Here is a 27,677-nt window from a genome sequence, read left to right on the forward strand (position 1 = left end):
GTGGCACCTGGGAAGGGGGTGAGAGCCAAAAGGATTTGTTTATCTACTGGGTGTCAGGTGAGAGAGAAAGTGAAGAACCAGGATGGTTCCACAGTTCTGGGCTTGAGCACTTGAGAGCTCAGAGGCCTGGAGGCACAGGGACGGAGGGGATCAGGAGGCGGGGCGGGCAGGAGCCTGACTTTGGATCTGTTTAGTCTGCGTAGCTGAGCAGATACAAGTGGAGAAGTGGAGACGGCAGTGAGGTGTGCCAGTGTGGAGGGAGAAGACTGGGAACTGGCAGCACAGCGTTTAAAGCCATGAGAGCCAAGGGAAGGGGTCGCGGGACTGAGGCTGGGGACCCTTCAATACTGTAATGGGGGGAGATGAGGAAGCCCATAAGGGACTGAGCAGGACATATGAGAACCTGAGTGGGGTGTCACGGAAGCCAAATAAAAAAGAAGCCTGGAGGAGGAGGGAGTGACCCACTAGGGAAGGTGCTGCTCAGGAGGCTCTGGATGAGGGGTGGGCACCAACAGCTGGGCTTAGCATTAGATGCAGGCCTCCTGGAGAGCGCAGGGACCTCCAGGGCTCGCATCCTGGGCATCAGGCCTGCGGAGTCATCTGCATTTCACAGCCGGCCGTATGATGCCGAGAGGGTCGCTCACAACCCCTTCCTGGGTGTCCGTCCCAAGGAGCCCTGGGCAGGGGTGCTGTGCAGGCTGCAGTGGCCCCTTCTGCACATACAGGGAATGAGACACCAGAGGCTAAGTATCTCCCAGGGCCTCCCAGCTGGTGGGCATTCCCCCCGCATCCCCGGTAGCACCCAGTCTCCAGCCCCTCAGGCGTGTCATTTCTCCCACAGCACATGCTACCACTTCATGTGTCATTTGACCAGATGACTCCGTGATCTGCTATAGACAACATCCTAATTTTAGAGCTCACAAAGCAAGTTCCTCTTTAGCTGCCCCAGGCAGGCTGCCCCACCCGGTGCAGGAAGATGGCACTTCCTAGCCCTTTGGTGGAGTCGGATGGCTGGACTGAGTACTGTTTGTGGCAGGGTTTCCCTTAGCTTGTCTCGTTGCTGCTGAAATCCTTCAGTTCCAAGAACCCAGATAATGCACATCAGCATCTCTTCAGTGGTACAGGCAGGACCCCCAGGAGGAAGGTAGAGGATGTCTGAGGCCCTGGGGGACACTGCAGCTCCTGTACCTCTGGGTGGTGACTTGAGATGGTAGACAGCACCGGCATGAGGCCTCTGGAAGCCAGGGCTCCCTGAGCTGGCGGGATTCTAGGGCATGAAGGGGCTGCAGGTCAGTGCACCCCAGCTGCAGGGGCCTCCCTGCCTCCTGCTCCCCTCTGGGTGTGCACATTCCTCCAGGAAGAGCCTTGTCCTGGCCTCACAGGGTGTTTGAGGGGCACCTACCATGCTGGGGAGAGGCTCTGAAGCTGACCTCGGCACCCCTCCTGTCATGGGAGGCCAGGTGGGCTGTGGAACAGGCACCTGGCTGAAACCCCGATTCTCTGCTGGCCGCCATGTGGCCTTGGGCAGGTATGTCACCACTCTGAGCTCAGTCTCCCAGTTGCAAAAAGAGTTACTTGCCTACCTCCGAGGGCTGACATGAGGATTAAGTGTGGTCAGGGAGACCTGGGAGGCCGAACAGCCCACAGTCAACTCAGTCCAATAGCCTGTAGTGGGATTGCCCTTTCAGTGTTATCAGAAGCTCAAACATGTGCTGAATGAATATGTCAGAGGTCTGAGCCATGCCCTTTGCATCCCGGTCAGCTGCAAGAGCTCTGGTAGAAGCCACAGCAGTGTGTGAACATCCAGTCTCCCATGGTGACAGTTGACGGAAAGATATAATTACAATGTGTTCTGGGCAATCAATCGTTCACAGCCTACTCTTCTGAAATAACATCTTACCCTGTCCCCCCACTACCACCAACCCGTGCATTTAAAGTGTTGATCATTTTTATTTTCTTCACTGTGCTTTTCTTTTTTCAAATGTGTTATAATGAAATGCCTTAATTTTGTAATCAGACAAGGGTTATGATGATTACCAAAGTTCCTCAGTTTAATCGCAAGTGGCTTACCTCCATCTCATCTAGGGAAGCCTGTGCACGTTGTGTGAACCCCACACTCCTTCCACTTGTGGGGAGGTGGGGGGAGTCCTTCCTGCTTTTGTGGGGTCCCCACTATAGGAGAATATGAATGCTCATGGAGCCTCTGGTCTCCCTGTGCCGGACCAAGGCTGGATGTGGACACAACCCTCAAAACCATCCTATGGGGTCACCTGGCCCACATCTCCCAGTGTGCTGCTGCCTTTCATCTGGGTGATGATTCCTCAGCCTGAAACATGCAGACACAAGCCTTTTGTAAACAATGAGCTTCCAGACTGGGGATGCAGATCAAACAAGACAGGGGCTGGCAGGCTGTCTGGGAAGGCACAGACCAGCCAGGGGCCTCCAGGGGACAGAGTCCTGCTCATGACGCAGCCCTGCTGCAGCCTTTCCCACCTGAGTCCCCTCTGGAGGGCCCAGGGAGAGGGGCAGAAGCCCCCCATGGTGAAGAAATACACCTCAGAAAGAAAACAGAAAGAAAATAGTATGAGAGCATATTTTAGTTTGATAAATGAAACAGCCTTTGGTCTTCAACTATAAAAAAAGATCACTTTTATTCTATTTTTAGGGGCTTATTAAATATCTCTGTGACTCGAGAACAAGGGGGGCTCAGAGAAGCTGTCCATAAGGCTTTCCAAACTTAAAGAGCTAGAAGCCACCAAGGGGCACGTAGGCTGCCTGAGCTGTAAGGGTACACGGTTCCTTGGGCCCTTGGAGAATTCACATTTTTAGGGAACAGGACTTTGTGGATCTCAGTGCCACTTTTACCAAGTTGAGCCGTGCCTTGCAGATTCCGTACATAGAAACCAGTGCCAAGGACCCGCCTCTCAATGTCGACAAAGCCTTCCACGACCTGGTTAGGGTCATCAGGTGAGTGTGGCCCCTCCCTGCAAACAGAGCCTGTGCAGCAAGGGGGCACTGGCAGGGCCAGGTGAACACAGCTCCCTGTTCCCAGGCCGAGGCAGGTACTTGGACTTCTTATACCTCCAACCATCTCTTCCCCCAAACTTCCCACCTGCCTCTGCCCTACCTGTGGGCATCGGCTGCACAAGCCACAGAGAAGTGGCTTCCCACCTGAGGTGCCAGCTCAGCCTCCTCCTGGCCTCTCCTGGTCGCAGCCTAGGTGGGCTTTCTCCCAACCCCACAGCTGGCAGCACCATGAAAAGCACCTCCACCCTGGGCAGAGTGCCCTTGACATCTCACCTGAACAGCCCCATTCTGATTCTCAGGCTCATATTCGTCAGCCATAGCATGTATGTCTCCTTTCTGGACCCCACCCACTGACAGTTTCCAAGCATTGTCAGAGATCCTAACCCAGAGTCTCTAGAACCTTCACATGGTCAGGGCCCAAACCTTAATCACCTGGAGCTGGTCTCCCTGTCGCCTACCCTCCCATTTCCTAAGTCCTCAGCCCAACCAGTGGCCTAACCGCTGGTTCTCAACCCCAGGCGTCGAATCTCTTACCTCGTGCTGGTGAGCTCCAGGGCTGTGGTTGGTTAGGAAGTCCCACACGGGGCTCTAGCAGCCCGCCTCCCGGCCTGCCACCTCTCAGCCCCCTGACACACACACACACGCACACTCTCTCTCTCTCTCTCTGTCTCTTTCACTCCACAGCCTCAGTCTCATTACTCCCCAGCGGGAGCTGTGATAACGCAGCCTTCACCTTAGGCTTTAACCGGCAATTCTGCGCTCTTTTTTGTACTGGAATATAGTTGCTATACGATACTATATTGGTTTCAGATGTACGGCATAGTTGTATACATCACTAAATGCTCACCCTGATAAGTGTAGTTACCCCCCATTACCATACCAAGATATTGCAATATTATTGTACTGTCATATTCTCTGTGTAGTACTTCCATTCCTATGACTAATTTATTTTATAAGTTTGTAATTGAGTCTGTACCTCTTTATCCCCTTCACCTGTTTCACCCATTCCCGCCCTTCTCCCACGGTAGCCAACGGTCTGTTAGTATTTGCCGCAGTTCTGTACTCTTGAACTGTTTTTTTTCCCAGGCATTTTGCCTCCAGGTAGGATATGCCACCTCACCAGGAGATGTGATGTCTTGGTTACAGACCTGGAGTTCCAAGGGAAGGTTTTAGACATGGAGAAAATAACAGAAAACATGTAAAAAGCTTTTGTACTCTGTTCATCTTTTATCTTATTTAAAAGATCAAAACAAAGGCCAACACTATGTGATACGTAAGGTGGGTCATGATGTAAATAAATGTAGCCATGGGCTGAAGTCAGTTCTCGCTGGCAGGCTGGCAGGTTGGGCCCTGAGCGCTCCCCCTTCCCACCTCCCTTGCCTCAGAGACACCAGGCAGACAGGTGCCCCCGGGGTGGAGGGCAGCAAGCCCACCTGCCGCGCACCCCCACCGGGCACAGGCTGCCGGCCTTAGGCCCTGAGGAGGGAGGAGGGGCAGGGAGGAGCAGAGCCCACCCTAACTTTGTTCTTCTGCCCTTCAGGCAACAGATACCAGAAAAAAGCCAGAAGAAGAAGAAGAAAACCAAATGGCGGGGAGACCGGGCCGCTGGTACCCACAAACTGCAGTGTGTGATACTGTGAGAGGCCTGAGGCCCTGGGCACCGTGACCGTGAGCCGGCCGGCCCTCGGGACCCCTCCTCTGCCTCACCGCGCTGAGAGCCGCTTCTAACCACGGCCCTTGGCCTGAGGACTTGGCACGGGAAGGGAGAAAGGGAGGCGGGGGCAGAGGGCGTCTGGCTCTGCTGAAAGGGCACAGGCTTTCCCGTGTCCCGCAGGAGGCCAGAAACGGCGCTAAACGGAAGTGGCATCCAAGCCCCACGTGTTGATTCTGCCCATTCCTCCCCTCCTCCGTGGCTGTGTTGTTTCTCCGAACTACATCGTGTTAGTTTGATGTGGAAGTGCTTATCCACGTACAGAGTACACAACAAGCCATGATCCAGTCCCCCATCGCGCCCCCCGGCCACCCCAGTCCGCAGTGTCTGAGCTTGGGTGTCTTTTGTAGATTTTTAAATTATTTTAGTGATCAATATTTTATTAAAGGGGTCTGTGCCCACTGCCTGGTGAAGTTTCAAGTCTTCAGCAGGCTCTCTGATAATATGTCTGGAGTATTATTGTTGGTTTTTAACTGAGTCTTCCCAGCAGTGCCAAAACTCAACTCAATGTGGAAGTGAGTGACTGGGGGAACCCAGGTTAGCAGGGCCTCAGAGAGACAGACCCTGTTGATGGCCTGGGACCTGGAGAGAAGAAAGTTGTGTTTACTCGGAAGCCTGACTGTGGTTGAGACTGTAGACAGTAGGAAACAGTTTTGTTTTGCTGAGGGGAGAGGCTGGCAGGAGCATGTCAATTTTAAAAGGGGTTTTTATCATCCTGGAAATGTATAACTTAAGTAGGCTGATTGGCTTTGCAGATCATTTATTTTCTGCATGGTCTGGGTTCGGTTCTGTCTCTCCCCGCCGTGTGAGAGGGCTTTCTCATACCGCCTGTGCGGCCTGGTGCCTCAGACACGAACACACTGACATGTGTATGTTTCTGCACATCCAAGTAAGCTCATGTGGACACCATTCAGGAAACTCTAGCTAGTGCTAAATCTTAGCCAAAAACAATCCAATACTGTTGTTACTAAAACAGCACTAAGACCTGAAGCCATTTTCCCTTTGAGTCAACTGACTTCTACTTCTAAGGCCCAGTAATTGAGCAAACTCCTTTAAGCATTTGCAAACTTAGTATTAAGATGCTTTCTGGCACTTTTCTTAACCTCTTGGATCTTAACTGTAATACATAATTGGAAGAGAAAGGAAGGTTGGGCGATGACATGGCTCCCATATACCTGTTTCTACAAGGAAATAGCCTCCCAACCCCTTGATGATGTCCACTTCCCTCTCAGGTGAGCAATGACTGGATTTTTCCAGCCAGGGTGGGGTGGACGGCAGGGTGGGGTGGACACTGGAGAGGAGGTCAGAAGGCGAGGTGGCATGGCTAGTGGCCTGGTTTTCCATATGTTATAAATCAGGTCACTAGGCCAACAAGCATCCCTAGCAGGTAGGAGGGCCACTGTTTGGAGAAAGAAACCCCTCGGAAAGTGATCACCCAACTGGACATCAAGACACCTGGATTCTTCTCGAGTTTTGGAAGTATGCTGAGTTCCCAACTTAGGGGACAGCGGCACCAAGGGGCCCAACCAAAGAGTGATTCTGCTGAAGAATGAAACAGTTGGAACTTCTGTTAGATGGAAAATCAAACTTCTTTATGTGTTTAAATGGCCCTTTCTTCTGACCCTAAAAGGAAGGAGAACAAAGAACATTTCAGATCAGGCACTTCAGAGATTCCCAGATCCTATAATGCAAGACAAGACTCTTTCCAACCCTGATGCTCTACTGAGCCACATCCACAGCAGCTCATGCACAGTTTGAATGCAGCTGCATGTCGGAGATGAGGAAAAGGCAAGACAGGCAGGAGAAGAAAGAACAGAGATGCTCTGCATCCAGGGAGTGGCGGAGTGAGCGAGGCTCTGCCCACAGGACAGGGTCTGCTGCTGGGAAACTGCCAGGCATGGAGTGCCGCAGCACACCCTGCCCCCTGCCCTCTGCACAGCCTGCAATTCCCGACAGCCCTGAGCCGGGGAGTCTTGCTGGAAGCAAATCAGTTGACTTAGAATGAAGCCCTTAATGAGGTAACCAGATAAAGGGGTTTCAACTGCTTCTGGTCCCTCCACCCAGCAGAAGCAGCGCCTCTGCCCCACCCCTGGCCCCATCTTCCAGGGCATCCATCCTGGACTCAGCCTATGGCTGAGCTCCACAATGCCCGAGGCAGAACCTGGTTAAGGGACGGCCTTGTGCAGCCTCTGCTGTTGAGCCAATGGTCAGCCTGCATCTCCCATGATCTCATTTTCCCCATAGGTGAGATGGGTGATCACTTTGCAGAGACAGTCTTGGTGTTCTAGGGAACTGTGGGCCCTTGTGGCAGGGCAGCTTCCAGACATGTCAGAGTGGAGTGTACCCTCAGTACGTCTTCTCCATGGTCACCTGGCAGGGTCAGGCTGGAAAATCAGGAGCCCAATGGGACTTGTGTCTTTAATGACATCCTGGTGTTCCCAGTGGTTTTCCAGACCTCCTGAAATGTGCTCCCTTCTCATCCCCTGGAGCACACCATTCCTGAAACCCCTTCATCTCATGCCGTTGCCACTGTTTACTCTCAGATTTCCGTCTAAAATTCTGGCACCCTCCTTTAAAGAAAGGGGTGCTCCCTTTCTCCCCATCCTCCCTACCCTAGCCTTGGGCTAAGCCACTGCTTCCTGTGCCCTTTGCCACACAGGGGACACTTGGACAGTTTCTCTTAGGACCTTGTGGCACTTGGCTGTGAAGTGTGCCTGGTAGCCTAGTGTGGCCTGTCTCACTTTGCCAGGAGGCATGACCCACGAACACGTGGCAGCTCTCACCCAAAGGCCCCTTAGATTTGTTACTGTAAATCCGGAGCCCCAGGTTCCCTCCTTTAGCAGCCCATTGGATTAGAAATTCCATGTCAGGTTTACTTAGAATGAAAGATACTTGAATTACTGAGCACCGTGAGCACCCAGCATCTGCTGCCCAGTATTAACAGGAGGCCATTGTCATGAAACTACAGTGATCCTGAAGGTCTCGGTAATGCGTGAGCCTTTCGTGTAACTTTCTATTAAGTCTTTGTGTATCTCAACTCATTAATAAAAGAGGAGTACTTGTCTGACTTATTTCCTCTTACTCCAACACTCTTACTGAAGTTTTGCTGAGAACATTGTAAGTTGTCTGCGTCTACCCAGAACACCCCTGTCTCATAGAGCAAAGCTAAAGTAAGGACACCACCGGTGGCCGTGAGGGCTGTCTCCTCCTGCACGGAGCCAGAGGGTGAGGGCAGGCAGGGTTCAGAGACAGAACCTCCTGATGCTCGGCAGCCCTGGATTCAAGCTCCATCACCGACCTTTATGTGCCTTTGAGCAAGTTACCTGCCCTACTCCTCCGCTAACTAACTGCCTGTGAATGGGAAGTAAGTGTGCACCTCCCAACTAGACTGAGGACTAAACTAAGTGTGGGAGCTTGTGGTGAGGATCCCAGAAATGGTGCTCTTTGTAAAGAACACCTATTAGATTGTCCTTTGTTGCTTTTCATGGAAACTGCCCCAACCTCAAGATTAGTCCTTTGTACAATGTGACTGCATTTCTCTGTTGATTGAACCTGGTGGGTACTAAGCCTCTCTGAGTCCTTTTTCCAGGGAATAGAGACCAAAAGGTATCCCTCTCTTGGGACGATGATAGTTGAAGCATGTAAACCTGGGGGTAGAGGGCATTCTGGGAACAGAGAGCCAGACTGCAGAGGAGTGGGGTGGGGTGTGTGGTGGCCAGTGCAGGCCTGGCTGCCTGCCCCTTCATCCCACACAGATTTGTGGGCCCTGCCACCTGCCAGGCATTGGGCTGAGCGCTGGGTATATGATGGTGGCCAAGGCAAAGTGTCTCCTGGTGCCCATTATCCTTTAGTTCTGTATTAGTTTCCTGTGGCTGTGTTAACAAATTAGCACACACTGAGTGGCTTAAAGCAGTTCATTCTCTCACCATTCTAGAGGCCAGAAGTCCAGACTGTGTCACTGGGCGGAGGAGAAGGGGTCAGCAGCACTGTGCCCCCTCTGGAGGTTGTAGCGGAGAACCCACCCCCTGCCTCTCCAGCTTCTTGGCTAGGCCTCCCATGGCCTGTGGCCACACTGCGGCAGGCTTCAAGGCCAGCATCTCCAAAGCGCTTCCTGTTCCACCTTCACAAGGCCTCCTCCTGTGTGTGTGTGTCAAATTCCCCTCCCTCTCCGCTGATGCTTCCTTCTCCACAGCTGAACAGAATTTCCATGGCCTCCTTCCACCACCTCTACCCACCCACCAGCATCTGCACCCACACACTGCCTTCTGGCTGCTCTGTGAACTGTCAATGCTCCTGATTAAAGCCAGTCTCTCTTCTTGGGCACCAGAATACATCCAGGACATTACTCCAGCACCACACCCCTCTTCCTTCTGCATCGTCCATTTTCTCTCTGCTGGATCTTTCCCATCTTAAACAAAAGCAAAACCTTCATTTGATCCACCTACTCTGCAAGATACCACTTGCTTCTCTGCTGCCTTTTGCAGGACCATCTTGAAAGAATAATTTAGACTCACCGTCATAAGTTTCTCATTCCCTTCTCTCTAAACTGCTCCAAATAGGCGCTCCCACGCCACTTCACCACCACCACCCTTCTCACTGTCACCGGCGGCTTCCGTCTCTGTGTTCACGGTTGGATGTCCAGCTCCTCGTAGTTGATGATCTTAACGCATTGACACAGTTGATCATTCCCTCTTCCCCGTTAAACTTCCTTCCGCCGGCCCTAGGATGCTGCCGTCTCTCGGTGTTTCTCCTTCCTCGTGGCCACTCCTGGATCTCCTTTGCAGATTCCTCCTCTTGGACCTAACCTGTCAACTCTGGAGCACCCAGAGCACAGTCCTTGGTCCCCTTCTTAACCTAAGCCCACTCTCTTGGTGATCTCACCAGTCTTGAGAATTAAATGCCTTCTATGTGCTTTTATGCTCCCAAAGGTGTATCTTCAGCTTGAAACTCTCTCCAAAACCCCATACACCCAACTGCCTACTTCACATCTCCACCTGGATGTCTCAGGTAGAGTGTCTCAAAGTTAGTGTGTCCCAGACTGAAGTCCTGCTCTTCATCCTCCCTTGCCTGCCTCACCACAGCCTCCCCAGTTCAACTGAGAGCAGCTCTATGCTTCCAGCTGTTCAGGACAAAAGCCCTGGAGTCACCCTTAATTCCTCTCTCTCTCTCACACCTCAGATCTAATCTGTCAACACATCCTGCTGACGGTACCTGCAACATAATCTCCCTATTTCTCATCACCTCCACTGCTGACATGCTGACATCCTGAGTTGCCACCATTCATGCCTTCCCCCCTTGGCCTCCTGCACTTCATTCCCCATGTGACCACCAGAGGGGTTTTTGTAAAATGGAAGCTAAATGATGTTCTCCACTGTGCCCAAACCTCTCCACCCCAGTGGCTTTCCCTTCTCATTTTTAAAACATGTCAGAGTGGACTGTGCCACTGAGCACCTGCTACTGAGAGAAGTTAGATATGTTCATTCATTCAGCAGCAAATACCCCACTCTGAGCCAAACACACCAGAACAACAGAGGACATTAAACCCAGTCACCAGGTCACAGGGGCTCAGAGCCTCATGGGGATAGTGAGTCACTAACAACTGTGCATTAAGAGGAACCCCTCAACCAGGGAGAGCAAAAGAGGATCTCATAAACCTTGCACCCAGTAGGTGAGAACAGTGTTCACTGACTAGAGGAAAAGTTCAGTCATGAACTGGGCCCACTAATTCCCTTACTTCTGAAGATCAGTTTCACTTTCTCTAGCATGCCCAGGTTCCTGGGATCCACACCAAGACGATTTAAAATAAGCGCCCCCAACTCCACACATTTCTGAAGAGGTGGTGGGCAGGAAGGAGTCCTGAGGGTCACAGACATCCGCATCACCACCACCGGAAGCTTGGAAACTCATCCACTCACGCTGGTCCCGATCTATTCAGTCAAATTCTGCATATTAACAAGATTCCGGCAATTCATGTTCCCGTGAGGTTTGAGCATCACATCCTAGGACATCAGTTCAACAACAGGATACAATCCAGCCTTGGACCCACCGTGCTGGGGACCCAGTTCAGCCACATCCAAGCAGAAGAAACCTCACTTGCTTTCAATGAGGCAATCAGTCCGCCCCCTGCCTGGAACAGCGGCAGCAATCTGCCGGGAGAGGTGGTGGGTTCAGAACGTCTCCACAGTCAGCACATGGTTCCTTAATTACAGGAGGTTTTTACACAAAGGCGACCGGGGTCCAGTTTACTTCTCAGACACTTGCATTCTTCTTCACACGTGGGCGACTGAGTCCAGTGTAAAGAGCTAACACCCTGAGCTAAGAATGCTACAGGCTCTGTGCTCCCCAGGCACTCTGCAGGGGGTCTCTACGTAAGCTGGAGGTGCCCTCCTGCCCCAGGACGTTCACTTTGCAGAGCTCCAACATCTGTCAGAGAACTCATTACCATGCTGATGTGAAAATTTAAACAAAGCCCATTGCTTACTGAGCCAAGAACCAACGGATGCTTGCAGTATAATGTACATCCTGGCAGTGACGTGGTAACAACACATTAACTCTGACTCATACCTAGCTTCCTAGTCTGTCCTGGAAACCAGCACCTGAACTAACAAACAGAGGTAAAAATGACTGGGTGAGTGGTTCTCAAAGTGGGTTCCCAGACCAGGAGCTTCAGCCTTACCTGGGAATGTTAGAAATGCAAATTATTTGGCCCATCTCACAAATTCTGAGGTGAGGCCCAGCAGTGTGTGTTTTCACAAACCCTGAAGGAGATTTGATTCCCTCTAAAGTCTGAGAACCACGAATTAATACATGTAGGGGAAATAAAGATCCCTACAAGAAGGCGAATAGCAACTTGTTCTTAACTGCAAGACAGCAGCTGGTGCTCTGGGCAAAGTTGCCCACATCCTTTGCTCCTTCCTGCATCTGATTAACAAAGGTTCCCTCAAAGTCTGAAACCCAGGGGTCCGGGCACAGTGGTTACTGGCCTTGCCTCCCTGGGTGATGACAGGTGGGGTGGCTGACTACCCCCCAAGTCATATGCAGAATTGTTTGTATATATGCATTCTTCCAGGGAGACTGACCATATTTCAGCAGGTTCTAGGTGTTACCCAGGGGGAAAATGAACTGGCTCCTTGGACCTCCTTTTCTGCCTTCAGGCCCTTCTGATAGTTTCAGGGCCACTGAGGGCAGGAAGAGGAAACAAAAGGAGCAAAGATCCATCTGGTTTTCCAAACTCGGACCAAGTTCTTCCCTCGGCTGACACATCCCTGAGCTCGACCCCAGCATCCTGAGAGAGGGGCACGCCCCTCTCCCGGTGCCCCACGTGACTAAGTGTGACCGCATGTGACTTACCCACCTCCCCCTGCCACGGTGTACTGGTCATCGTGTGTACTGGTATATCAAGGTGTACTGGTCATATTTAGATAATTCGTTTAGTATATGACACTCAATACCTAGTTTTAATCTTTCTAGATTTCTCAAGACTCATTTGGATTCCAAAACTCAGTTCTGTCATGGTTACAAGGTCTTTAACATGGTCTAATGGCTTTTCAATCATATTCCTTAAAGAGTCAAGCATCTCATAATTATGCTGCTCGGGCCCCCACACCCTGGTGTGGAGTTGGCAGAGCGGGAAAGGAAACCCGCGATGCTGGGACAGCCCCGGACTCCTTGGCAACCTGCCTCTGGGGAGCCTGGCTGGGAGCCAGGGGCAGAGACAAGGGGAAAGGCCCTTCAAGTTCAATGCCTTCATCTCGAATTCGGAACCATCTAGACCTGTGGTTCACAAATGGCTGCTTATTGGTGTTAGGACCACTCTGAGAGCTCAGGGGAGGTCGGGGGGAATCTCACCGCCCAGCCACACCCACAGAGAATGTGACACAATTGGTCTGGGCTGGGGTCCAGCTGTTTTAAAGCTCCCCAGTTGATTTGGCTCTACAGCTAGGCCTGGGACCACTAGCTGGGCTCCACTTTATTCTGGTCCCTGAGTCCTGTGGCTTTTGTGTAATAATTGGTTAAGAAAGAAAGAGCTGCCTGGAGTTGCTGATATGTGAAGTTGCTAAAGGTCCCCCACTTCCCAGCCCTTCGTAAACAAACCCTTGAGAGCATAGGGAGTCTTCTCTTCACTACAGCAGGTGCCCTCAGCCTGGCGTGACTTGTTCACTCACTCTGTCACAATCTGCAAGTCTGCACCCTTTCCATTTCTCTATTCTCAGGTCCAGGAGCAGACATGGGGATGCTAAGTTAATGCATGTTTATCAAATGAATTAATAATTATTACAGATATTTGCAGGGGCCTCCGTTCTTAAAACCTCAGTCAGATAGGCTCTGCTACCCTCCCCACCTGCCCCAGCCCATGGCCTATGGGCCAGCAGCAGGCTTCAGACAGTTCCCAAGGGTCCAGTTCTCAGTGACTTCCATTCGTGCATCTGTTCCACAGCCTCCCTGCTCTGAAGTTCAGCCCCTGCCTCAGTTTCCACAGAGAAAGCCCACTCTCAGTAACCATTCTTGAGCTTTGCTGAGGACTGGGGGGCCCTGGGGACAGCCCCTCTGGTGGCAGACCTCTTACTGGGCCTTTACCCCACACCATGCCAGGCCCTCCACCAGGCCCGTGTCATCAGACCCCCAGTCAGCTAAACACCCATCCCTCGGATTCCCTCACCCTCACCTGTTTGGCACTTTTTTTTTTTTTTTTGCCACAATCCCATAATCCCTTTCTAGGGTGAAATACGGTTAATAGGTGACCAAAGGTTCCAGTTTGCTCAGGCCTGAGGGGCTTCCTGAGATGCATGACTTTAAGCCCTAAAACCAGGACAGTTGGTCACCCTACTAGTAAGAATAAAAAATGTACCTTGTTTTGTAACAATATTACTAATAACTATGAATTAGGTGGTAGTTCTCAGACATTAACAACTATAATAAATCACCTGGGAAGGTGGCTAAAATAGGACTTTCTGATTCAGCAGGTTTGGGCCGGGGCCTGAGGATTCGCATTTCCCACAACTTGGTGGGATGTGATGTTGCTGGTCACTGCGTTTTGAGACCCTGAATTAGCTAATCCACATAATTTATTCAGCAGAGGGATCAGCACAGTGTAAATGAACAAGTACTGGTTACCAGCAAACATTTTGTTGAATGCTTCCTGTAAGCCAGGCACTACACTACTTATACATATTACCTCATTTAATCTTCACAGGCATTTGGTGAGGTAGGCGATGTGATGTTTATTGTGCAGAAAAGGAAACTGAAGTCCAGGGACAGCTAGCAGTGAGTGAGCCTGACCCAGTTCTGGCTGGCTGCAGGCCCAGATCAGTTTAACCCCCCCAGCTCCCACCCTGTCACACACACACACACACACACACACACACACACACTGAGGATCAGCTGGGCCCAGCTAGCTACCCTACTCTTTTAATTTCAACCTGTTTGGGGAAAATCTTTCGATGCTCCTCCCACATATCCACCTCTTCCAAGTGAGCTGAATGCAGATCTGCTTCCCCCGGGTGACTCAGCAGCAGCCTTGTGAACCGACCACTGTCATTTTCCAGAGCTCTTGCTCCAGGCCTCCTCCCAGGGACCAGGCCTCAGCCCCATCCCTCCTGCTGCCTTTGCCCAGCCTCTTTGTGAGCCAAGCCATCCCCACACTTAGCAGAGTGAGCAAGACCCTGAGGCCTCAGTGCTGTCTGGGGGCCTCTGACTTCCAGCCCAGGAGAGCACCCTGCAGCCAGGGGCCCTCCGGGTCCCCACCTTGGCCCTACTCCCTTGAAAGCCACCTGGAGGAGCCTTTGATGCAGGGCACGACAACTGGCTTTTTTGTAACATAACAACTCTGCCCCACCCTCCCCAGCCAATGAATCCAGATGTCTGTACCCTGAGTGTGGTCGGCATGGCTGAGATTTCCAGTATCACTGGTGCACCGGGGCCGTGTGGCTGTGGTAGGAACATGGCTGCCCAGGTCAGCCCTGCTGGCCTGCTGACTGAGAACCTTAGACAAGTTGCCCAACCTCTCTGTCTCAATTTCCTCATTTGTCCAACTGGGTTGATCATGATAATTATACTTCTCAAGGCTACTGGCTATTGTTAGGCTTGAGTTAAATATATACTTTCAGAATCATGGCTGGCATACAGCATCTCTATTGAAATGTTAGCCAACATCCCAGAATCAAACTGGTAAACGCTTCTGGAGTGCTTACTAAGTAACTACGGCCACCATTTATTGAACATTGGGCAAGCACCCATCATTGGGCTCCGCATGGATCACCTCACTTAAGGCTTAGAGAAGCCAGGTGATTGCCCAAACACACACCCCAGTAGGTGGGGTGCCAGGATGCCAGTCTAGGCCCACCTGTCTTGAGGATCTCCTCTGCCTCCCCTGTGGGCAGGCCCTGTGCAGGGCATCAGCAAGGAGGCTAGGCCTCACCCCACTGCCACCTCCTTGGAAGGATAGCCTGGAAGGCTGTGCCCTGGCCTCAGCTCCTGGCCTCCCGTCTCTCCTGTCTGCCTCCCCACTCCCCCACCCTGCCCTGATGCTCTACACCTGAAAGGCAACCTCTACCCTCTACTCACTCTTCTCCTGGCCCAAGAGCTACTACTCTGAGCTCTTCTTATTCAGCTCCCCTTGTCAGTTAAAACAGACTCAACCTTCATGGGAAGCAGTTTGTCATCTAGCACCAAGAGGCTTAAAACCCTCTATTCTAAACATTCCACTCCTGGGACCCTCTCCTAAAGAAACCAAAGATGCAAAGAATAATAAACAAAGATGGTCTATGTATCTGTAAGACAAAAAATTGAAGGTGACCTAATTGAACAATATTTAGCAAGAAATTTGTTGCATTTTATACTTACTGCAAAATTTTTCCATAGTGTGTAATTCCTCTTTTAGTTGTATTTATGATTTAGTTTTGCACTATAACCATTTTTCATCTTAAATGCTCAAAGCTATCATGTCCTCTATGATTTTGTCTTTTTGGTATAAGGTTAACAGGGTCCTTTCTCATCCAAATATAATTTTCTTCTAATACTCTTATATTTATACCTTTTTTTCAGATGACTTTCTACACATTAAATAGTAAAATGGAACCATTCATACCTCCTATGATTATAATGCAGATTAAATGAGCTAATTCATGGAATGCTCTAAAGACATTAACTGCACATAGTAGGTGTTCTGTCGTTGTTACCTATTATCAATTTAAACTTGAATCACTGGAAATTTTTTCTGGAATTAGGTGTGAAGTCAATTTTTGGTTTGTGTTAAGCCAGTTGTCCCAGCACAATTTATTCAACAATTACATCCTAGCCTCATCAAAAAAGCCCTGTGGCTGGAATGTAATCTCTGTGTGACCACAGAGTTCCAGGGGGAATTCCCTTTACAGAGCTACCAGCTCAGGGTGAGGCTGCTGCGAACTCCCTGCGCATCTCTCACTCAGGACCCTGCCCCAGCAGAGTCAGGGCTTCCTAAGGATGGGGCACATGGAGCGCAGCCTGGCTGCTGCCTGCTTTCCCGCCCCGTTCAGGCCTCAGAGCCTCAGTCCTCCGCAAGCCCTCCCTGCACTTTGGCCTGTGAGGCCTGCGGGACCCCTGTCTTTTCTAACTACGCTCCTCCCACAGCCCTGGAAGTGCTCAGCCAAGGTCACCCGCTGCCCTCAGCAAGACAGCTTGACAGGTGGGAGCCAAAGGAACAACAAGCTCCTTTTCCTGCCCTGGATGGTGGTGAGGGGGTGAAGGGCACTCTGTCCTCAGGGGCGGGAGGTTGGGGGTGTCATCCAGCCAGGCCTTCTGGCCACTGATGGTTTCCCGATCCAATAAGCCAGATTTCCTCCACTGAAGTTCAGTGTTCATCTCTCTCCCTTTTTACTTCTCACCTCTGAAAGGAAGTTCTTCAAGGGAGATCCACACTTTCTCTGGGGGGCATGGTATCGAAGGTCAGGGAAGCAGATGGGATGTATTGGCAAAGACGCCTCTTCCTGCCAGGCAAAGAGCTGAAAGGCGCCTTCCCAAGAGCTGGCCCTGCCTGGGCTGGGCTCGGGGCTGCAGGGCGCTGGGGCGCTGCTGACGTGCCTGGGGGGCGCGGGGAGCGCGGAGCAGGGGCCTGGCCTTCACAGCAGCCGAGGCACTGCTGGCGGCTCTGGCCCACTTCTCACTCAGACGCCCCGAGGAAGACATGCAACTCCTCAGCCAGGAACCCGGGCTGCAGCGATGTTGAACGAGTCTCTTGAGGTCTTACAGGCCTGAACGGCAGAGCAGGACTCAAGTGTGTCATCGGTGCCAAACCCGACCTGGGGGCAGAGGGGCCTCCTCGCCACGCGCCTTGGCAGGTTATTCCAAACGCTATGCGCCCCTGGGTCCCTCCTCTGAAAAACGGAGCTCATACAAGTGGTTGTTGAGCGGATTAAGTGAGCCGGTGCGTTCAGAGGACTTAGAATGGTGTCTGACTCGCACACAGAAGGTTCTCAATCCTTCGCAGCTGCCGTTCTCAGCATTACCAGCGTTACTGCTGCCATCGGAGCACTTGACACTTACCCCCCTTTGAGGTTCAGCCCTGAGGCCGGGGAAGCCGGCCCAGTGTCCATCTCGTCCACCAGGTGGCACCATCGCACAGCGGACGGTCCCTTTGCCCTTCCCGCGCCGTCCCACTCAGCGCCTGCGTGGGGAAGCCCTCTGGCTCCTGGGATATCAAAGGGCAGAGCCCTCTGCCACCTGCCATTGCTCTCACCCCTGCCTCAGGGACTTCCTCCCTCTTGGGCTGCTTGGACCCAGATGAATGTACATCCTGGGACCCAGGGTCTGGAGCTGAGCAAGTTCGTCTTACATATTTATTTGCCAAATGGATCACATAGGGCCAGGCCTGAAAACCTTCACAGGAAATGTTTGATGGACCCTTCTGGGTCTAACCTTCCCCACGAGAGGCCAGGCTGGCTCCTTCTGGACACTTGATGCGGAGAGCCAAACCCGAACCTCTTTTAGCTGACCTCAGGTGTCTGCCAGAGATTGATTGCTCCATCTTTCAAGCTTTCTGGTAGATAACAAGGAAATGCGGGGCCCCCAAGAAGGAGTTTCAGAAAGGCTCAATTCTCACTGGCCTCCACTCCCATTTATGGCCTAACACCACCTTGGGAGACCCCCAGTTTCTGACCTCTGGCCTCTGGCCTATTCACTCTGCAACCAGTACCTTACACAGTGACGTGGGAGGACCGCCTGCCAGATCACAGAGGAGCTTATCAACAGGGCAGATTCCAAAGCCCCACACTGGGCCAGTGGTTCTGAGGTGTGGTCGCAGGACAACTGGAACACATCACCTGGGAACTTGTGAGCAATGCAAACTCTCCCCACCCCAGACCTACGGAGTCAGAAACTCCAGGGTGGGGGCGGCACCTGTGCACTGCCAAGCCCTCCAGAGAGTCTCCTGTGCTGGGAAGTCTGAGGCTGCATCCTGCTCCCCTCCCTCCCGTGGCTGCAGAGCCCCTCCACAGACACATCCAGGCCCCTCTCTCCAGAGCCCCAGTGGCTCTACCTCATCATTTCCGGGGGTAGGGCTGTTTTGTCACTGGAGCGGTTGGAAGGTTGTGTGGTGTGCCACCCAGCATAGCTGGGATAGCTATTTTCCCACATGATAGCCTCCGCAGCTACTGTGGTTTTAGTTTTTATCTTGATGGAAATGTATAATGGTTCATTACAGTTGCTTAGCAAACAGAACCTGGACTTGTGACAACCGACATCACAGATGATCAGATTTCATGATCCATCTTGTTGCCAACAGCTATACTATTTCTCCTCTGCAGCAAGGGGAGGGGGCACTGAGTCCCTGAAGTGGCCCTGTTGTAGTTGAAGGGGGAGGCAATGCAGGCCTGTGTGCACCCCCACCCCTGCCCTGTATGCTGGGGAACTGCCAGGCCTGGGATGGGAGCAGCATGGGGCCTAGAGGAAGGAGAGGTTCAGATCCATTCTTTAGAAGTTCACAATTCAAATACACAAACTTTTGGCAGAAAGTGTTACCAATTCATCCTTTCCTTCCCAGTCACCTCCAAGAAAGGAGTTTCATAGAACTCAGCATTGCCTTCCAAATCCCCCCCAACATGCACATAGAGAGAAAAAATAGAATTATTTGCTGTAAAAATGTTTCTGAGCCATAAGAAGAAAACAAATCCTACCATTTGCAACAACATGGATGGGGCTAGAGGGTATTATGCTCAGTGAAATAAGCCAGGCGGAGAAAGACAAGTACCAAATGATTTCACTCATATGTGGAGTATAAGAATAAAGAAAAACTGAAGGAACAAAACAGCAGCAGAATCATAGAACGCAAGAATGGACTAACAGTTACCAAAGGGAAAGGGACTGGGGAGAATGGGAGGGAAGGGAGGGATAAGGGCGGGGAAAAAGAAAGCCGGTATTACAATTAGCATGTATAATGTGGAGCGGGAATGGGGAGGGCTGTGCAACACAGAGAAGACAAGTAGTGATTCTACAACATCTTACTATGCTGATGGACAGTGACTGTAATGGGGTTTGTGGGGAGGACTAGGTGAAGGGGGCCCCTAGTAAACATAATATTCTTCATGCAGTTGTAGATTAATAACAACAACAAAAAAAAGTTGCTGGGGGCATCATGTAAACAAGGCTCTGTTAATGATTCTGGAGATGGCCAGAAAATAAAACTTTTTTTTCTAATTACAAGTAAACTTGTATGCTTCTCAGAAACCCTCAACCTGATTTTCATGAGTCTGTGACTGGAGGTGTAGTGGGTTGAATAGTGGCCCCAAATAGAATTGCCCAAGTGTTAACCTCCAGGACCTGCGAATGTGACTTTATTTGGAATCCAGGTCTTTGCTGATGTAATTAAGTTAAAAGTGAAATTAGCTAAGTGACGGGATGATCCTGGAATTAGTTCCCTAAATGCATGTCTGGTGTCCTGATAAGAGAAAGGAGAGGAGATCAGAGACACACAGAGGGGAAGAAGATGTGAAGACAGAGGCAGAGATTGGAGTGAAGCGTCTACACTGCTGCCAAGGATTGCTGGCAGCCACCAGAAGCTCAGAGAGAGGCAAAGGACACTTTTCCCCTCAGCCTCCTGGAGGAACCAATCCTGTCAACACCTCAATTTCAGTTTTCTAGCCTCCAGAACTATGAGAGAATAATTTCTGTTCTTGTGTGCCATCGAGTTTGTGGCACTTTGTTCCAGAAGCCCCAGGACACTCACACAAGAACATTATGTGCTCTACAGCAAAACATTTGAAAGCCTAGAAAGAAAGGGATGGTTTTCTGAAAAGTTTATATTCACAAGTATAACCCAGGAAGAGGTGGAAAACTCGAACAGTTCAGAACAATAGAAAACCTTGGAAAAGGTGTTAAAGAGGTATTACTTTATAAAGTGCCAGGCTGTGGATAAAGTGAAGGTTCCTGTGGCCAGGATCATCACCTGGCCCTGGTTGGCTAGCTCACCACACATGTGTGGGCAATACGTTGTTATTGACTCTATATAAAGAGCTCCGCCCAGTGCTATGGGTGACACGGTGGCACAGCTGCAAGGCTGTGGGAGAGCAGAGCAGAGGCTGGAGTGGTGGCAGCGCCAAGGACAGAGACTGGGATGGCTGTGCAGGCAGAGAGGTCCAGAGGCGGAGACCGGCTTGCTGCATGCAGACTCGCTCTGAGTGGGAGGGATTTTAGTGAACGACCTGCCACCTGGAAATAAAGTTGGATATAAACCCTTTCACCCCAAGAACATTCCACTGTTATTTCTTTGGTCTCATTGAATCCATAGTGAACTTGCCCAGGGCTGAAACCCATTGGCAAGACACAGGCCAAGATTGTTTCACAGCTAAGTTCTATTTAACGTCCCCAAATAAACTTCATTTGTTATTCAAACTATACACAACTATAGAGAAAAGCCACTAAATCATTTCATAAACCTAGAAATATCTTAGTACCAGTCTGATATAGCAAATAGAAAACATAAACAAGAAATTTCACATAAAAATAGACGCAAGCATTCAAAATATACTAATTTGTACTGTATAAAAAGCCGACTATGCGGTAATCAGGAGGATTTATTCCAGTGTGAGGGGCGTTAAAAGCAGCACTTCCTGATATCTGAACTTTGGCAGAAGCCCAACAGGTCAAGAACAAGAGCAGAATTGTCAAACACCTGCCTTAAGGGAGATATCTGCCCCTCCCCACCTTTACAATCCTCCAGACCATGAGGTTTCCTTGGGAGGCTGGGGAGTAGGAGTGAAGAGGTGTTTAGAAGGTGCTGTCAGTGAGCATGCCCACAACCTAGCCTTCTCCCTCAGGTAGAGGAGGGGCACCTGAAACCTGGGGGACACAGGATCAATAGACTCACCATGAGAGGCCAGCTGGAGCTGCCCTGGTCTGGTGGCAGGTGATGGGTGAGGCCTGCCTGCATTTCCAGCCTGTAGCTTCAGCAACAGCAAGTATGTATTTCCCATGGGCGAGAGGTGGAGCCCATGGTAGGGAGTGGTATTTAAGTAGATACCCCCCACACCAGGTGAGACAGCGGGAGCTGAGGGGAGAAGCTAACTCTACCACTCTAGGCAGCTGTGCCTGGGTCAAAGACTCTGCAGGAGATGGAGCCACAGTGCCAGGGTGGGGGGCGAGCCCCCCACCCCCAACTAAGTGCAACACACCCCAAGGGCACCAACAGCAGGGGACAGTGTGGCAGGACCTTCCTGCTGCTCCTCTCCACTCCCTCCCAAAAGGCCTCTGTGATGACTGATTTTGTTTGTTAACTTAACTGGGCCATGCATGTGCCCAGATACTTGGTTAAACATGATGCTGGGGTGTCTGTGAGGGTGTTTCCAGATGAGATCATCACTTGGGTCTCGACTGAGTAAAGCAGATGCCCTCCCCAGTATAGGGAGACATAGTCCAATCCCCTGAAGGCCTGAATAAAACAAAAAGGCAGAGAAAGGGAGAATTTACTCTTTACCCAACTGCTTGAACAAAGTATCAGTCTTCTGACCTCGGACTGGGAACCGGGAATTACCCCATCCATTCCCCTGGTTCTCAGGCCTTTGGACTCATACTGAATTTCATCACTGGCTCTCCTGGGTCCCCAGCTTGCAGACCTAGATGGTGGGACTTCTCAGCCTCCATAATCATGTGAACCAATGCCTTATAAAAAATTTATTTAGATACAGATGTACAGATGTATCTATCTAAATATGACAAATCACAAATCTCTGAAATAAAAATGGCTTACTGAGCCTTACAGATGCAGCCAGATAAAGGACTGAGTCCTCAGACATGAAGTTTCTGCTTCAGCAGCAGCAAGGCCAGGTAAGAGCAACAACTCGTCCGCCAGACTCAAGAAACTGGGCACATTTACAAGGAGTCTCAAGGAAAGAAAGTTCTTTAAATTCACATTGGCTTTAGATAGGGAAGTAGGCTGATGTGAAGTGGAGAAAGTCCTGGGATGGGTGACTGATCAGTCCATGGAGAAAGCTCGCAGTTTGGCTGTTGATGATGCTCAGACTCTGGTCACTCACAGGGGTATGGGGTGGTCTAGGCCACCTTCTAGATGAGGGTTGAAACTCCAGGAATGTGGAGTGTCTGGTTGGCTAAGACCTGTAGCTATTGACTGATTACCATCCCTTGTCTCTCTCCCTCATTCTCTGGCCCTTATGTCAATTTATGACATGTCAGAATTTTTCCTTATCATATAGATGCAGATATGGTTCCATTTCTCTGAAGAATGCTGACAAACACAGCTCCCAGAACAGCACTTAGGAAAGCGCTGACCCCCTGTCCCCACCACAGATTTCCTAGTCTGAGGCAGAGCCAAGGGAGAGGAGAAATTTCAATTAGACAAAAGACTAGAGTTTAAATATTGGATTGAATTGGGTTTTTTAACTTATTAAAGGAAAACAGTTCTTAGACTTAAAATGATTAGAAAAGCTATGAAAGCTGCCCAAGATTTCATACAGAGTGAGGAAGAATGCACCTAGACCGGCTTGAATGCAGTGGGAAAAGTTTGCTTTCTGCGGGAACCTTACTGAGCAGGCACCCATGCAATAAACGGCCTCTACCAGGAACAGATGTATGGCTCAGTGTAGGGTGATTTGAAAATCATGTGGTCATATCTGGGGATGCTGGGAATATATCTTATAAAATTCAGTTTTATTCCCAATAGGAAACACTTGATAAAATAGGTATATAAAGAAATCACCTGTAATTTTAAAGACTATGTACCCCAAACCAGCTAATGTCTATTTTTATTTTAAAAATTCAGAAAAGCCCTTAGAAAAACAAAAATCACTCATATTCCTATCACTTAGAATTAATAAGTTGGCATATTTGCTCACTGATTTGTGAAAAATAATTTCTGCTACATAATACATGTTTGTTAAGACTTCAAACAACTCAGAAAAGTGTAATAATGATTTTTTTTACCACCAGCCAGAAACAATTATCATTAATAATAGTAAACATCATTCCAGGTATCTTTCAATACACATTTACAGATAGAAGTTTAAAGACACATACATAGATGAACAAATATAATTTTCCATAAATTTGCATCTATGTTCATTAGAAATATTGATCTACAGCTCTCTTTTCCTGTACTTTCTTCATCTGATTTTGGTGTTAAGGTAATACTGGCCTTGTAAATGAATTGAGAAGTGTTCTATACTTCCCTATTTTAAAAATACAGTTTGTTTAGGATTGGTATTTTCTTTTTTAAAAGTTACATAGACTCCATGAGTGAAGCCTCTGGTCCTGCAGTTTCCTTTGTGGGAAGCTTGAAATTAGAAATTCAATTTTTGAAATTAATACAGGGCTATTCAAATTTTCTGTATTTTCTTAGGCCAGTTTTGGCAGTTTTTGTCTTTGAAGGAATTGGTCCATTTCATATAGGTTGTTCAATTTATTGAAGTTGTTCACAATACACTCTTATTATCCTTTTACTACCTATAGAGACTATAGTGATATCCCCTTTTTCATACCTGATTTTGTCTTTTTTCTTTTTTCCCATGGTCTGTTTAGCTAAAAGCTTATCAACTTTACTGATACATTAAAAGAACCAACTTTTGGTTTCATTTTTCACTATTGCTTGTCTGTGTGCTGTTTCACTAACCGCTGAACTTGTCTATATGATTTCCTTCCTTCTACTTACTTTGGGTTTAACTTGCACTTCTTTTTCTAATTTCTGGAGGCAGAGACACAGGCCATGGGTTTTAGATTATTCTTCTTTCTAATATAAACGTGTAAAGCTACAAATTTTCCTCTTAGCAATGCTTTTAACTCCATCTCACAAAATTTCATGTGTTTTATTTTCATCATTAGATTTGAATATTTTCCAATTTCCCTTGTGATTTTTTTATTTGATTATTTAGCAGTGTGTTGTCAAAGATGGCAGAGCAGGAAGGCAAGATGAAAACCTCCTCCCACAACACACCAAGGAGGCAACTACAGCAAATACAACCAAACCTGAAAACACACGGAAGACTGGAGAACAGCCCACCTACACCAGGAGAAGGAGAGAAGACCACACAGAAAAGGGTAAAGGGGCAGAGCCAGATGGAGTAGTGCCTAAGCAACTTCCCCCACTCCACCCACAGGCTGGAGGAAGAGGAACAGAGACCGGAGGGGACGGGCACCCGGGAGCCCTGGAGCCCTGCAGCCCTGCTCTGGGAACATGAGTCCACATTGCACTGGTCTCTGCTGATTAACGGGACTGGACACCAGGTGCAGTTGTAGCACCCTGGGAGACTGAGACATCAGCTGCTTGTGGAGGACAGACATGCTCTGCTGATCCCACTGAGGCTCAGAGACAGCCTCTGAGAGACTTGCCAGCAGTGGGAGGGGAGCCAGAGGGGTGAGGGTTGGACAGAGCTCTCTCCTCAGGAGAAAGGGCAGGTGAAGGACACCTCCCAGCAAGCCCTTGGCCCAACAGGTTGAGCACTCTCAGGAGCCCCAGATGCTCCATCCCCCCTGCTGGCAGCTCAGCCCTGAGGCACCTTCCTGTGCACCTCAGAAGCAGCCCCAGCTTACTCAGCCCAGCAGGATCGGACTTTGCTGCCTGATGGAGAAAGGGAGACTCTACCAGCTTTCATTGCCCTGTTTCAGCACAAATGGGAGGCTCCTGCAGGAGCAAGCTCCGAGAGCAGCTTCCCTCAGGCGGCCAAGCCAGGTGCTGAGTGCCTTGCTGCTGCTAGGGGGCGCCCACTGGACTTGCCGCTGCAGCAGCTGCACACCACGGCCTCCAGCTCTGGTGCAGCCTCTCTGCACGTGACTCACGATTGCCGCCAGCCTGCTTGCCACCCCCCACGCCTCTCCCCTCCCCTCCCCCTACGTGCCCCCCTCTTCCCCCTCCCTCTACTTCCCCCTCCCTACCTTCTCCCTCTCCCCTCCCCCTCCACTTCCCCTACCTTTCCCCTCCCCTCCCCCTACCTTCCCCTGTCCCCCCTCCCCTTCCCCCTCCCCTTGCCGTCCCTTCCCTCCTCTCCCTCCCCGCTCCCTCCCCCTACCTTCAGCCCTCCCTCTACCTTCAGCCCTCCCTCTACCTTCTCCCATCCCCTCCCCTTCCCTTCCCCTCCCTTCCCCCCTCCCCTCCCCTCCCCTCCCCCTACCTCCCCCTTCCCCCCCCCACATCCCCCTGCCCCTTCCCCCACTTCCCTCCCTCACCCCTTACACATTGCGTGCCTGCATGCCCTTCCACTACGCCCTTCCACCCCGCAACTCAGCGACTCACTGTCTGAGTGAGCCCTTGCACCCTCCCAGCACATAATTCACCACCATGCTCATGTCCCATTGCCACTGCTGTGCATCCACATGCCCTCCCACCCAACAGCTCACCACACTGAGGATACTTCTAGATTAGGAAGCATAGCAGATCCACCCAACTCAAAGGAAGAAACACAGAAACCCTGACAAAACAAGGAGGCAGAAGAATATGATCCAAACAAAACTATAGGATAAGACACCAGAAAGAGGACTAAATGGGGATCACCAATCTTAATAAAGACTTCAAAGTAAAAGTTATGAATATGCTCACTGATCTGCAGATATGTGCTAAATATCTCAGGGAGGACTTCAACAAAGAGATACAAGAAATGAAGAATACACTAACTGAAATGAAACACACAATGAAGGAAATGAATAATAGATTGCTGCAAGTAGAAGAGACAATCAATGAGATGGAAATTACAGAACAGTAACACAATGAAGCTGAGGAACAGGCGGAAAAAGGAATTTCTAGGAATGAAAGAACTATAATGGAGCTGTGTGACGAATCCAGATGAAACAATATTTGCATAATAGGGTTACCAGCAGGAAAAGAGAAAGACAAAGAGATAGAAAGTCTCTCTTTTTTTTTTTAATTTAAATCTCTACACAATTTTATAAAATAATTGACAACATTGTTTTATCAGATAATTACCTGGTACTTCTGGCTTTTTTGAAATGTGGGAATTGTTACCCATATGGCTTTTGCCTGTCAGGTGTTCTAATTCTGATGGCCAGGTATGACTGTGTGAACTCCAACCATCTCAGAGTGCTTTGTTTTCTGTGATTATGTTTTAAGTAACATTAATACACTTCACCTCACCCATAACTTGATACCTTCCTTATTCATCTCTACTGATTGATTCCTGTACCTGAGTCAGATCCCCAAAGCAGAGGTTTTATATTTAAGGCTTGTTAAACTTACTTACAAAAGGTCTGCTGCCATCTCCTGACCCCTCAAAACCTAGACATCTTGTCTTTAATCCCTAATTTCATGGATTAGAAAGTCTCTTTAAGGAAATAATTGTTGAAGACTTCTCCAATCTGGGGAAGGAAATAGATACTCAGGTCATGGAGCACAGAGAGCCCTAACAAAAGGAACCCCAGGGAGACAACACCAAGACATACAATAATTAAAATGGCAAAACTTAAGGATAAGGAGAGAGTGTTGAAAGCAGCCAGAGAGAGAAAAAGGACTACGTATAAGAGAAACCCCATCAGGCTATCAGCAGATTTCTCAGCAGAAACTTTACAGGGCAGAAGGGAGTGGCATGAAATATTTAATGTACTGAAGCAGAAGGACCTTCAACCAAGATTCTTCTACCCAAGGAGATTATCATTTAAATTTGAAGCAGAGATTAAACAATTTACAGATAAATGAAGGCTCAAAGGATTTATAACCACTAAACCAGCATTATAGGATGTGTTAAAGGGACTGCTATAGATTGAAATGTTACTAAGGCTAAATAGTTTACAGCAGTGAAATCAAACCCACAATAAAGGTAGTAGACCAATTAGTTACCAAGGAAGTTAGAAATTAAAAGTAGAAAAACATCTATACCCAAAATCAATCAAGGGATACACAAAAAAGTGCAGATTATGACATTTAATACACAAAGTGTGCAGGAGGAAGAAGAAAAAAATTTGAAATAGAGCAATCATCAACTTATTATAGACTGTTATATAGTCAGGAAGCTATCCTTTAACCTTTGGTAAACACAACCCTGAAGCCTATAATAGATACACAAAAAACTGAAAAAGACAAATCCAACCACAACACTAAAGAAAAACATCAAATACAAAGAGTATAAGAGAGGAAGAAAGAAACAGAGGGGAGCTGTTACAACAGAAAACAATTAATAAAATGGCAATAAGTACATACCTATCAATAACTACCTTAAATGTGAATGGATTTAATGCACCAAACAAAAGACACAGAGTGGCAGAAGAGATAAAGAAACAAGACCTATCTATATCCCCCCTACAAGAGACTCATTTCAGACCCAAAGACATATACAGACTAAAAGTGAAGGAATGGAAAAAGATATCTCATGTAAACAATAGGGAGAAAAAAGCAGAAATAGCAGTACTTATATCAAACAAAATAGATTTCAAAACAAAGAAAATAACAAAAGAAAAAGAAGGACATTACATAATGATAAAGGGGTCAGTCCAATAAGAGGATATGACCATTATAAAT

General features: G+C 49.2%; 1 protein-coding gene and 1 long non-coding RNA gene across 4 annotated transcripts in view; one reads left to right on the forward strand and one right to left on the reverse strand.

Moving 5' to 3' along the window:
- The window catches only part of MRAS (muscle RAS oncogene homolog), a 59,695-nt gene extending 54,514 nt beyond the window's left edge, over positions 1–5,181 (forward strand). For both annotated transcript variants that reach the window (XM_036991856.2, XM_036991857.2), the window contains 2 exons: positions 2,888–2,967; positions 4,568–5,181. In XM_036991856.2, the coding sequence (XP_036847751.1) occupies positions 2,888–2,967; positions 4,568–4,667 (180 nt within the window). In that variant the 3' untranslated portion in view covers positions 4,668–5,181. The remainder of the gene's footprint in view (positions 1–2,887; positions 2,968–4,567) is intronic.
- A 625-nt stretch (positions 5,182–5,806) lies between these two features.
- Positions 5,807–27,677, reverse strand: part of LOC140848490 (uncharacterized) — a 29,313-nt gene continuing 7,442 nt past the window's right edge. The window contains exons 2-3 of one of the 2 annotated variants that reach the window (XR_012129482.1): positions 21,075–21,635; positions 5,807–6,361 (exon numbers count right to left, since the gene is read on the reverse strand). This is a non-coding gene — a long non-coding RNA (uncharacterized lncRNA). Of the gene's footprint in view, positions 6,362–18,034; positions 20,417–21,074; positions 21,636–27,677 lie in introns of those variants that run through there. The other variant, XR_012129481.1, reaches the window with a different exon arrangement.

This window comes from Manis javanica, chromosome 3, assembly GCF_040802235.1.
Source record: "Manis javanica isolate MJ-LG chromosome 3, MJ_LKY, whole genome shotgun sequence".
Lineage (NCBI taxonomy): Eukaryota > Metazoa > Chordata > Mammalia > Pholidota > Manidae > Manis > Manis javanica.